The following is a 13628-nucleotide window of genomic DNA, read 5'->3' as shown; positions in this document are numbered from 1 at the left end:
GCACCATAATGATAAAATCCCTGTACCAGCCTCTGAAAGTAGCCTAGTTGCCACATTGTGGACCAACTAAAGTTTGGTGAACCAGTCAAAGCAGATAAAAGGTGCTATAAGTCAACAATGCTTTCTTACTTTTCCAAAACTTTGAATGTATTATTGTATATATGTAAAACATTGCTCTTTGTGAAGCTTGCAAAGTAACTCTGCAGCCCTTGGTGTAATCTTTTTGGAATATTACCATAATTTACCCATAAGCAGATGTGACTTACATCCCAATTAAATTTGGCTAAAATAGAGGAATTTTTATATATACTATAAATGAAGTTGAGTCTCTCTCTCTCTCTCTCTCTTTCCATTCTCCTCCTTCTCCTTCCCTCCCCCATTATATGTACTGGTCTTTGCACATAGGAGTAGTTTTTTTTCTTTTTGGTCATTTGCAATAAGAAGGGGGAAAGCTTTCTGTTCTTTGGGATAGTCATCCCTCATCCCACGTAGGAGGTTTCATGCAGTTAAATGCTGCAGCTTTATCTAGTTGATAGTTTAACAGCAGACCAGTAAAAAAAAGTTTACTGCTTATATATTGTTAGTTGTAATTCAGCGCACAGCTATGCATGTACAAGAAACATTGAAATCAGTAATATGTATAGGTACATACAGTATTGTGGAAACACTGAAATCAGTAATGAGTTTGATATCCCTACCCTAGAGTGTTCACAATATATGGTAATGTTCACAATATATGGTAATGTTGTTCACAATATATGGTAATGTAAAATTAGCCTTATTTATTTTCTATCTTATTTTTGAGGTTGCTTAAGCAGAAGGCACTCATGATCTTTCCCCACTTTCTACTTCCCATTGCAGGCTCTGAAAAAGGTATAAGTAGATATTCATAATTGTGTTTACTGTGCAGTCCCACATGGAGGGACTGTGCATGCGCAGACCAGCCACAGAGATTTGTTTTTCAAGCTATCGGCATTTTTGAGAAGCCTCAGAGTCAATACTCTCTCTAAGCTGTGTAGTCTTGTGAGCAAAAATTCTACTTTGTAAGCTACTGGCATTAAAGTTGTGAGTAAACAATTTGGCTACTGCATGAGTTAGTTTGTTTTGTGCCATCCTTCCTGAGCAAAGACAAAAATGTGTGAGCCAGAGGCTAAAAAACTTTGAGCTAGCTCACACTAACTAAGCTTAAAGGGAACACTGCTCAGAGTGCTCCACTTCCCCTCTTTCTCAAGCTGAGACTAAGAATCTTCCTGCCCAAACAGTCACATGATGGAGGTGGGGAGAGCGCTCCTCCCTCAGTTCTTTATTCACTGCCATGGATAAAGGACACTTTGTCTTATAGCTATTCAGGTACTTTTCTGACCCAGGGAGATGGCCTTATTTAAAAACTGCCAACAATGTAGCATGAAAATGGCCCAAAATGACAAGCACTCTGAGTGTCTCCTTTGTCTGGGTGAAGGGCATAATATATCTACATGCCTGGCATGCAGGCTGTTTATGTCCAAGGTAAAGCAGGATAGAGCCTCCAGGTTAAAGGTGGCTTTGTGGGGAAAACTCACCACTACAGAGAAACTGGCAGAAAAAAAACATCAAAATGGGTTTGCACACCATTAGTGGCATCAGTTCCAGCAGTGCTGCCCAAGCCCTCAGACACTATTCCATCAAGTCAAAGGGCCTCCTGCAAGCCACCTGTTAAAAAAAGCAAAAAAGAAGTTGAGGTATACAATTTGGAAATCACCTCAAGCTACCATCAGAGATCCACATCAGTGGCGTTGCAGCTGGAGCAGGCGCTCAGACCTTCTTGGCTGCTGTGCATTGAGTGGGGCCAGGGCTGCTGGAGAGCTGCTATTTGTAGGCTGGAGGGGGTGTGATGAAAGGGCAATTGGTTTGTGGATGTGCCCATTGTTTGGTGGGGCTTCCTGGAAGGGGAGTGGTAAGGAAACTGGCTGTTGAATGTGCCATCTGGAGTCATGGAGAAGCTGCTTTGAATAACTTTCTCCTTCATCTGAATTCAGTCCATCCTCGTATCCAGTTCACCGTGGAGAAAGAAAACAATGGTCGACTTGCCTTTCTTGACGTTCTCATTACCAGGAAAGACGACGGAAAACTTGGCCACACTGTATTCAGGTAACCCACACACACGGATCGCTATCTAAATAAGAATTCCAATCATCATCCTCGCCAAAAACGTACAGTTGTAAAAACCCTCATTCACCGTGCATCATGCATCTGTGAACCAAGCCAACTCCAACAGGAACTACACCACCTCAAACAGTCACTGCAGGCCAATGGATACTCCCAACAAGAAATTAGAAGAGCCCTCCATCCCAGGAGACCATCCACACCAAATCCCGAGCCACACACAAATGTGGGTACAGCCTTCCTGCCCTACATAAAATCTGTCACCGACCACATTGGCAAAATTCTCAAACACCATAATGTTGACACAGTCTTCAAGCCCACACAACAGATCTGCCACATGCTGCGCTCAGCCAAAGATATGAGAGATCCACTTTCAACCCCTGGAGTCTACAATATACCTTGCTCCTGTGGTGCAGTCTACATTGGCATTACCCAACGCAGTATCAACACCCGTCTCACCGAACACAAGAGACACTGTCGCTTGTTTCAGCCAGAAAAATCAGCTGTAGCTGAACATGCACTTCAAGAAGGAGACCACGTTATCCACTTTGAAAGAACTGAAGTCCTTTCTACGGTCTCACATTATCATACCCGCCTGAACAGAGAAGCTATTGAGATTTACAAACACCAGCACAATTTTAACAGAAAGGAAGAAGGCATTTTCATCCACCAATCTTGGTACCCAGCTCTGCAAAACACCCTACAGACTATAAATTGCAGAAAGTCTCAGAACAACCAGCAAATCCCACAGAACAATCAGCACAGTCAACAACCATCTTCCTTATCTTCAAACCCCTTCCAACCTTCCCCGCAATTAACACAGATCAATGGTCACATTCAACAGCCAGTTGAATCCACACTACCCTTCCAGGAAGCCCCACCAAACAATGGGCACATCCACAAACCAATTGCCCTTTCATCACACCCCCTCCAGCCTACAAATAGCAGCTCTCCAGCAGCCCTGGCCCCACTCAATGCACAGCAGCCAAAAAGGTCTGAGCGCCTGCTCCGGCTGCAACGCCACTGAGGATGTTCTCCGCAGCTGAGAACGAAACGTCTGGAAGGAAAACTTTCTCCAGTAGAACACAGCACTTGATCCCGAAAGATTCTACAAACCCTAATGATGTTACCAGCCATGAAAACCTGAAATCTTTGATAATTTTAATTTAGACCACCATTCCAGATCTTTTTGTATTTTCTTCCATGTTACTTCATAGTTTTCTTGGGAAAACTCTTCCCCTGACACTTTTATTCCCAGATATTTAATCAAATTAGTTGCAATGTCAAAGCCATTAATTTTCTAGATATTTTCTTCTTCCTGTTTAGTATGAAATTTGGCAATTATTTTAGTTTTTTCTTCTGTTAATTTTACATCCAGAGAATGAACCAAACCTTTCTATGTGATGCATTACCCTTTGTGGATTAGTTATTGTTAATACAACATCATCTGCATAGCTTTTCAGTTGAATTCTTTGTCAACAGTCAATCCTTTAATATTTTGATCTTGTCTGACACCTGAAGCATGTGCTTCCATTTGCTAAGATAAATAATAGGATTGATGGAGGACAACCTTGTCTAATGCCTTTTTCAATCTTAAAACCATCTGTTAGAAGGCCATTGATTAGGATTTTAGCGCTCTGTTTCATATAAATTCCTTGAATTCAGTTAAGAAATCTTTCTCCACAGTTTAAGTACTCTAACACTCTTTGCAAGAAAGTCCAAGATAAATTATCAAAAGCTTTCTCCACAGCCAAGAACATAAAAGCTGTTTTTTCCTCTCTGCTTTGGACAAATTTCATAGTGTCAATTATAAATCAAATATTGTCTTTCATATATCTCTTTGGAACAAAACCTGTCTGATCAGAATGGATTATTTTTGTTATGCAGCTCTTATGCCATTCTGTCATTATTGAGGCCAAAAGCTTGTAATCCACATTTAATAGTGAAATAGGTCTATACAATTGAAGTACCTCTGGGTCATTCCCTTCTTTAGGGATATTCTGGCAGATACACTAAGTAGAGACTGTGTAGAAAACCATGATTGGAATGATCAATATTAGTTCCTGTTCTTCAAGGTGTAGGGGTTCCCAGCCATAGACATCTTTGCCATAGCAAGGAATGAAAAATGCCCCCCTCTTTTGTTCCTAGGAAGTATGGGAAGCCAAGTAATTTGGGGACACTTTCCAATTCCACTGGCATGGAGCACTCTTTCCCTCCTTTCCCTTTACAGGCCATGGTGGTAACCAAAATAAAGGTGAATCAAACTGCCCACATCTTGATAGGGTGGTTTGCAACCTTCTTGCCCCTAGCCAAGGATAGATTCAGAGTGTTCCCTCCAACCAAGGACCTGTTAAGCCACTACAGTGTGAGGTCTCTACAGTTAACTGATTGGCTAATCCTACAGTAGCCCAGTGGTCAGATAGAGAAGCTGAGGTACTGGTCTCAATCAGGAAACTGTCCACTCGGAAATCATACATTTCCAAGTAGCAACATGTCTTGTTGGGCCCAAGTCAGGGGAATCAGATCTGATGAGAGCTTATTATCAGAGATTTTAAACTATTTATTGTCCCTTATAGATGAAGGATTGTCTAGTTTGTGAGTGAAAGTTCAGTTAGTGGTAGTCTCAGAATGCCATATAGGTCTGGATTCCCACATTGTTTTTTCTCACACTCACTCTATAAAATTTCTTAGAGGTTTGAATAGTCTGCTCCCTCCTGTAAGGTCTCCAGTGCCTAAATGGAGCTTTTCCTTGGTTCTTTCCCAACTATTTGAACCACTAGCATCATGTGACATCATTTTTAACAGCCAAAACATCATTCCTGGTTTCTATCAACTCATCTAGAAGAGTAGTAGAATTAAGGACTCTCTGGGCCCCTGAGTCTAGAATTTTTACCTAAGGTGGTTTCCAAATTCCTTATTTCACAAGGCATTATCTTATCATGTCCTTCTCACACCCCAGGCAGAAGCTGAGAAAGCTCTACACATTGTACATGTTAGGAGAGTATTACTATTTTATTTGCAGCATACAAGCTCTTTTTGGAAGAATAAGAGCCTGTTCATATGCTTCAAGGGTCAGAATAAGGGAAGGACAGTCTCCTCCCAGACTATTTCCAGGTGGGGGGTGTCATTGATCCACGTAGCGTCTGAAAAAGCCAAAGTAGATTGCCCGCTGCTGCTAAAGGCTCACTCCACCAAAGCTCAGGCATCTTTGACTGCCTTGACTTCCAGGGTCAACATTTGAGACAACTGCAGGGCCATGATATGGTCGTCTCTATCCACCTTTGTCAAGCATTATTTGGTTGACATGGATTCTAGAAAAGAAGCAGTGGTTGGAAAAGCAGTATTGCATCATTTTTTCAATGACAGCCCACATGCACCTTCTGTGGTAAGCGTGCTCAGTACTCTTTTGCACAGTAGACATGACGATGAAAACATGGTTGCACTTCTCTGTAACTGTTGTTGATTGAAAGTCTCTGTGCAGGCACATATCCCTCCCTCCTTCCCCACTGTGGGCTGTAATTGTCATCCAGGGGCTTTAGCTCCACAGCAGTGAAAGGAGAACTGAGGAAGGAGTGCTTTCCCTGTCTCCACCATGTGACCATTTGGGTGTGAACATTCCCTCTCTCAGTTCGAGATTGAGAGGAGGGGGAGTGCTCTGAGGCTTCTTGAAACTGCTGCAAGCTTGAAAAATGAATTTCTGCAGCGGGACTGTACATGTGCAGTCCCCTCATGTGTGCCTGCACAGAAGACAGTTAATAAAGAACAGTTATAGGTAAGTTTTATGAAGCTCCTATAAACAAAATGGCACTGGGCATGAAAGGGATTGCAGTGAGGAAGTGGAGTTTACTGAAATTGTCTTCATCTTGCTTTTATGCTAATGGCGATCATGCTCCAATATGTTTTTTTCTGTCAAATCCTAGAGCAAGGTGGAACAAATTTGCCTTCCTCGCTACTGCAGCCTGTCATTGTATTTTCTTCATTAGAATCTCTCAACAGCTTTCTATGACTTTTTATAGGGTCACAAAGGCCTGCCATGGGAAGATAGAGGCCTGGAAATATCTGATACCCAGGGCTTTTTTTGGTAGCAGGAACTCCTTTGTATATTAGGCCACACACCCCTGATGTAGCCAGTCCTCCAAGAGCTTACAGTAAGCTCTGTGAGAAAAGCCCTGTAAGTTCTTGGAGGATTGCTGCATCAGGGGGGTAAAGCCTAATATGCAAAGGAGTCCCTGCTACAAAAAAGCCCTGCTGATACCATTGATGTCTTCCCCTCAAGCAGCCACAGGGTTCAGTGTAGTGAACTTCAAGGAAAATCTATGTTACTGTTTTACTTCTACAGCTGTTGTATGCTGCCAGGCCCGCAGCAGAGTAGAAGAAAGAGTAGAAGTGTTGCTGACTGGTGTGGTTCCTAGTGCAAGAGGTTCACAGATAGTTAGAGACTCTGCAACCCCTTTGAACAGCAAGTCAGTCACCATTCAAGATGAAGTTCAAGTGACTGAAGGTAAGGAGGAAAAAAAAATCTAAGATTCTTCATTTGGTTATATGTTAGTCCCACACCCATATTAAGCGCACTTAACAATTCATTTTAGAACTTGGTTAATGCCAGGGCTTTTTTTTTAGCAGGAACTCTTTTGCATATTAGGCCACATCTCCCTGATGTAGCCAATCCTCCTGGGGCTTACAGATGGCCCTGTACTAAGAGCCCTATAAACTCTTGGAGGATTGATTAAATCAGGGGTGTGTGACCTAATATGTAAAGGAGTTCCTGCTACAAAAAAAGCCCTGGCTAATGCTATAGGTGCAGTAGAACCTAAAACCATCCTACAGCCATTCCACGCTTCAAGTGCAGAGCATATTAATGCTACCTATTCTGATTATAATTTACAGGAACGCCGGAATATATTAGTCAAACTGAATTAGCCAAATAATAAAAGACATGAGTGGACTTAGTAAATATATAAATGCTAGGGTTGTTAGATACTCTGCTGAAGGGAGCATTGTACACTTTCAGTGGAGTTAATGTGAGTTGACCTAGAGCAATGCTCCTTCTACATAGCTTTTAAAAAGAAAATTTTCTTGGCTCAGACATTTAATATCCCATCATCACTTATTGCTGTCTCTGATGCTTCAGTGAAAGGGAAACAAACTAAGTTATTTGAAGGAGTTTCCTTAATTAAAGCCTTAGATTTTCTTTCTGATGTATCTTCTGTACAGTATGGTGTCTAGTCAAGTAAAATATGATGATGATATTGGATTTATATCCCACCCTATACTCTGAATCTCAGAGTCTCAGAGCAGTTGCAATCTCCTATATCTTCTCTCCCCACAACAGACACCCTATGAGGTGGGTGGGGCTGAGAGAGCTCTTGCAGCAGCTGCCCTTTCAAGGACAACTCCTACAAGAGCTATGGCTGACCCAAGGCCGTTCCAGCAGGTGCAAGTGGAGGAGTGGGGAGTCAAACCTGGTTCTCCCAGATAAGAGTCTGCACACTTAACCACTACACCAGACTATGTTCTCTGATTCAAGTTATGTAACTCTTCTGACTATAGAACTATAAATATTATCATTTGACTTTATCTGATGCTGATAGGATCATCTCATATCAAAGTATGCAGCCTTCTTTATTTTATAATAAATGGAGTAACAAAGACCTGATGGTTAGAAATGTATCAAATAAATTATTCTAAACATCATTTCATCTAATTGAGTAAAGTACATTTTCCACAGTACATTGATGACATTTTGAAATATTCTGATTGCCAATATGTATGTTCCATGTGTAGGGGTAATAATTCATAGTTATTAACACAATATCCTATCACATATTGTACGACATTAATTTGGGATATCACAGCTTTTCAGCCAAGTATTATAGCAATCAGGTGTTTTGACACTAGAAGTAAGATAAGTAGCAGTTTTTATGCGTGTCTCATTGATATTATAATGCTATTATTCTTGGATGAATCTAGATAAATATAATGCCTGTCAAGAAATCAGACTGAGTGGTACTTTTAGTATTCTTCAAGCAAACCAACAAATAAAAGTGCAAAGCACTGAGAACATAATTTGACAAGCTGTATTTCATTTCCTCTTTGAAAACGATGCACAAATGTGCATGTGCATGTGTGTATGATACACAGTAAGTATTTTATATCCAAAGATAGATGAAGATAATTACAGAGAGTGCACCTTCACTACCTCCTGCCAATTCTGCATCACTCCTCTGACAAGCACCTGTGAGGGGTGTCAGCAGCTGTTGGTGGATGGCAATGTTGTGGAGCATAGCATAGATGGCAAAGAGCTTAGTGACTGCCATGGTCTGCATGGTGAAGGCAATGGAAGCTCATCTTCAGCTGTCTGAATTTGCGCTTGATGACCATGCATATCTGGTAGTGAGCCTGGTTGTAGGCTGCATAATCCAATGGGATATTTGGGATATGGTGTCAACAGATAAGGGAGGAGGGGGTATCCATGATAAAATGACATCACAAACCCTGCCTACATGGATGCCAACTCTGTCTTTTCTGAGGGGAAGTGCACATGTGCCTATAAGTGGCCCAGCATGGCATCCAGGAAGCTGTGTAGACAGTGTCTTGCTGAGGATTGGGACATCTTCAGGATCTCAGCCGGGACCTCTTGGAAGGATCTGATGACCAGGAACCAGAGGGAGATCAGCACCTTCTGTAGGATAAAGATGGTGCATGGGGCAGTAGCTTGGCCCTGGAGAGTTGACCTGAGCTCTTGCACACTGCTTGGATGGCTGCCCTGTCCAGATGGAAGTGATCCAGACAGATGCTATTGGAAAGTTGCAGCATCCTGATGTGTGCAGTTTTTGAGGAGCACACCACCTTCTCTGTCATTATAGTGCCATGCCACACAAACATACAGCTCTCGCAGTACGTGGATGAGATGCACCCCTAGCAGAGCAGGAGAGGTAGAAAGAGGCACCATACCATGGCAGGCTGGCTGTGCCCTGCAGAGAAAAGGGGCTGAATTCAATTTTGTCAAAGCTGTTTGGGCCCTGTGGCCCAGCCAAACCTCATGCCATTCCTTTGCCTACCCCCTGTCCCTGTGGAAGGCTCCCCTGTCTGCGTGTCCATCCTCTCTTTCTGGTGTCCATCATGGGAACAGGGAGACCAGGGGTTTTATGCCTTCCCATGGTATCTCACGTTGTCTCTACATTCTGCTTTGTGGGTGGTGTGGGCATGCTAACATCTGGTAGCTGTGATGGTCATTACCAGCTTAACTGAACAAAGCTGAGAGGGCACTGCTGTATAGGTGGAGCATATGAGTGTAGCCTTAGAAACTACCAGGACCAACTCTGCCACTGCACACCACCCTGCCTTCTGGTGCACAGCAGGGGAGCAGAGCGGGTCTCTGCCCTGAGACATGCCATCTGAATGGAGCTATCAACCTTAATGCTCTGGAATGATTCTTTTTGCCCTACTCAGAAATGAGTCCATTCCCTCATGACCCAGGGTGTACTTGATAAGCAGGCTGTGATGGAGGGCCTGCCTGGAGCTGAAACTGCTATGCAGGCAGTGATAACATCCGTAGTAGGGGTGGCCATAGCACTGAGGTATGGTACAGCATGAGGGTCCTGCTGCTCCCTTGTCCCTGCAAGAGGGACAAATGTGGGAGGGGATGGTGGCTCAGCGGTACAGCATCTGCTTGGTAAGCAGAAGGTCCCAGGTTCAATCCCCAGCATCTCCAACTGAAAAGGGTCCAGGCAAGTAGGCATGAAAAACCTCAGCTTGAGACCCTGGAGAGCTGCTGCCAGTCTGAGTAGACAATACTGACTTTGATGGACCGAGTGTCTGATTCAGCATAGGGCAGCTTCATATGTTCATATATATGTTCATATAAGGGGCCCTCCACCTGCCACCCCCAAAGTTCCCAAACCCTGCTAACACCTGCCTTCCCCTTGCAGGTGACTCTCAAAGTGGTGATGCCATTGTGAGACCATTGGAGATGCCCAAGGGGTGCATTGGGATGGTTGGTGCTCAGGGCAGCCAGGCCACAAACACAGGGCCAAGTGAGAAAGTGGCTACTGCCAATGTGGACGTCCCATCTCTCCTGGAGGGGTACTAGTCCAGGACTCAGATCCTGATAACCCAGAGCACCATTCCTTTGTGCTGAACTAGGAAGAGATTAAATTAAGTTATGAGAAGGACCAAGGTTTTTAGGCTGCTGAGATGATGGGCAAGACTAGTGAGGTAACTGTGAGGCTGGGTGGTGGTCCCAAAGCAGATTGTTATGGGTGCCAATGTGGGTTGATGCTGTGCTCTCTGTCCTCCAACCCCAGGTCACTTTTGCCAGATGTTCACAGCTGATGTTGTGGACTACCTCCGTGCTATGAACCCCATGAGGCAAGCTGTGGTGGCCAGGTCAGTCATCCTGTAGATGCTGGGCACCATGGAATTTTTGCACACTTGGAGTCCTGTGGAAAAGATGGAAACTGATTTATCAATTAATAAGAGAGAAACTGTACAGAGGGATAAAGACCCTCAGGAACCAACAGTCCTCTGAGGAATATAGGAAGCACAAGTCATTTTATACCTAAAATAACATCACCCCAAATTATGCAAAACAGTTGTAATTGGTCCATCAGGTGCCTGACCCAATGACCTGTCTCTATCTGATTGGATAAGTCTCCCCTCGGGTTACTTGAGCTGATGTGAAAGTGTCTCTCTTGCATTTTTCAGAATTCTAAAATTCTTTTAAAGTATCCATGCATCTAGAAGTCTTTGGCTTGCAAGTTCAAGATGTAACTTTGCTTGCAGATTCCAGAATGCACATTCCTTTGTCCTCTCCTCACTTCCTGCTAGCCTCTAGCAGTTCCTGCAGCAAGAACAGGAGTGCTGGCTGCTGTCTTAACATTAGGAAGCTGACTTCAGTAATCCAGCTGAAACTACACATGAAAAAATGAATCCTAACACAGAGATGCCTAATCAATATGTCTCCCATATTCTGATGTGACTTTGACTGTAAAATACAATTTCTTGATGTGCCTTTAGGTTGGCAGTGCAAGCTAAAATGTGCAAATAAGCGCCCATGTCTATCATAATCACAGGGGCCAGCAGATGAGAGTGACTTCCTGCAGTGAGCAATGTCTTCAGATGGCAGCGGACTGTGGGAGGCAAGAAATGAAGAGGGTGGGGGGGCAGAGGAGAGCAGCATCCTCTGGAGCCCCGTGACACAGCCACTGGTTCTTCAGGTGATGCAGGGAACTTTGGCTCCTTGCCTAGATCCTGGGCATGGGGCCTGTGGTCAGCTCAGCCGATCCCACACCCTCTATTGCATGTGAGTTGCAACTGAGTGGGAGCAGCTGGAGATCTGCCATGAGTGGTGGAAAGCCTTCTCCATGGCTCAGCAGTGAATGGAAGGGTTGGAAATGTCTGTGATGGTGGCTGCTAAGCACCTGAAGGGTCTTCTTACTGTTGCAAGGGACATCAGGGAGGGACAGATGTGCATTGAGAGACTGCTGGGAGACCTGTTGGAGGTGCTTTGGGCCCCTACACAGCACCCAGCTCTGGCAGTCCCCCTCCTGTTCTGCCACCAATGGGGTGGGTGGAGGTTGGAGTGGGAATATCTTGCTGGAAGGTGTGGCTGCTGAAAGTCCACTGATTTCCTATAACATCCCTTCCCCTTCTGAGGTATGGGCACCCTTGGACCTGTGTGGGCTGGGGCCTTCTTGGGGAATTCATGTGGGTGCTGAGGCCCTTGCCAACACCATCAGGTGCTGAAAGACTTATGATGGGACTTGGTCCCTTTAAGGGGGTGAGGGTCTGCTGCAAAAATGGAGCCAGCATCTCTGGCTCTGTCCCTTCCCATCCATGGACTGTGATGGGCACTTGGTTTGGCCCCCATTCCTGGTGTCCCCTATTGGTTCTGCCTGCCCTTTCTATCATGGCCCCACCACCTCACTGCATTGCCACATCACCTCCATAATACACTACAAGATACACTACAGTGCAGTTGCTGGGGATGCTCATGTGGTTGTAGTCACTGAAATCCAGCTCTAATTCATTTTCCTGGTGGCTACTGCCTAACCAAACCCTTTGAGGAATGGACTAGTGGCTCCACAGTTACACTATGGCCAGCTGCCATGGCACAAGCACCCCATAGGATAACTCTGTTAATTGTTAGAATAAATGAAGTTTTTGATTGAATATCTGAAATACTGAAGGAGATTATTGAGGTCAGATCCTTAATATGTACTTCATTTAAGTGTAATGGATGCTAGCAAGAGCCAAACTGAACTGGATATGGAAAGTGAATGTGCCTTCTTAAGAAGCCAGCTGAGAGGGTCAGTACACTACACTACACAAGCACACACATACAGCGTTCAGCTCAGTAGTATTGAAAATACCAGGACCATGGAATAAGGTGGTGTCAGAAGTCATGTATTGTGGTTGACAGCTAATGTCTCATTAGGCTCTGACTTTTGGGCCTGTTTCAGGCTCTATGTCAACATGCTCCTGGATACTAATGGTTCCACTGGCTGCTGGATCAACACTGGGCCTTGCAGAGGAAGATGATAATATACCTTCTTATCCAATTTGCATCTCACTACACTGCATGGCCATCTGATGTTTCAGCAGACCTATAGCCAGGACTTCTGACCTCAGGGGACATGAACAAAAGTCGGGGGCATTTAGCAACCTCCCACCCCGCAGGAGTCCAATGGCTGCTCCTGGGCATCCTTCCAGCTTCTGCTTATTTTAAACAGCACTCCCCCCACTGCCGCCACCTTCTCCTCCTACTCCTGAGGGTCCACAGAAGCAAAAGTTTCTCTAAATATCTTCCCACACCCTTGAAAGGGCTCGCTGATCAGCAGGGCCTTTAAATCACACAGGAGGCCAGCACCTGCTCTTGGGTGCCCTCCCACACAATTTAAATCATCTGGGGAGGGGCAGCCTTACCCTCTTAGTTTTTCCCCTGTGGCCCCTCAGCTGATCAACAGGCCCTTTTAATGGCACCAGAGGAGCAATGGCTGCTCCTGGGCGCTCCTCTGGCCCAATTTGTCACCCTTGCTGTCACTCAAACAGCAGTGAGGGTGGCTGGGGAGGGAGGGAAGGTTGGGGGCCCTGAGTATAGGCACTCTGACAGAAAGTTGGGGTAGGGCTCCCCACAGCCCCCTCCCCATGGCTACAGACCTGTGTCTCAAACTGATATTACAAAATTGTAGTCCAGTGGCACCTTTAAGACCAACAAAGTTTTATTCCAGATGTGAGCTTTCATGTGCCAAATACACTTCATCAGACAATAGTATAGAATGAACTTAACAGTCCTACATATATAGAGAATGGGCAGTGAATTAGTTTGCAAAATAGTGAAAATGTTTTTAAAGGATTAAAAGAATAGAAGTTCAGTTTCTGGTTATTATCAGGCTGGGTTCAACTGTGGGGGGTGGGAACAACAAAAGCATTAAACATGGAGACTGATGTCTATGTCATTAAAGTTTCCTCTCAAGCATGGGTTA

At 44.4% G+C, this 13628-nt stretch overlaps 1 protein-coding gene across 1 annotated transcript in view; it reads left to right on the top strand.

Annotated features, from left to right (window-relative positions):
* Positions 1 to 13628, top strand: part of CFAP47 (cilia and flagella associated protein 47) — a 536960-nt gene that overhangs the window by 458000 nt on the left and 65332 nt on the right. The window contains exon 60 of the mRNA XM_060234105.1: positions 6482 to 6643. Coding sequence (XP_060090088.1) covers positions 6482 to 6643 — 162 coding nt within the window. The remainder of the gene's footprint in view (positions 1 to 6481; positions 6644 to 13628) is intronic.

Source organism: Heteronotia binoei, chromosome 3 (assembly GCF_032191835.1).
Source record: "Heteronotia binoei isolate CCM8104 ecotype False Entrance Well chromosome 3, APGP_CSIRO_Hbin_v1, whole genome shotgun sequence".
Taxonomy (NCBI): Eukaryota; Metazoa; Chordata; class Lepidosauria; order Squamata; family Gekkonidae; genus Heteronotia; species Heteronotia binoei.
Note: the sequence above shows the minus strand (reverse complement) of the source record. Positions and strands in the feature narration are given on the sequence as shown.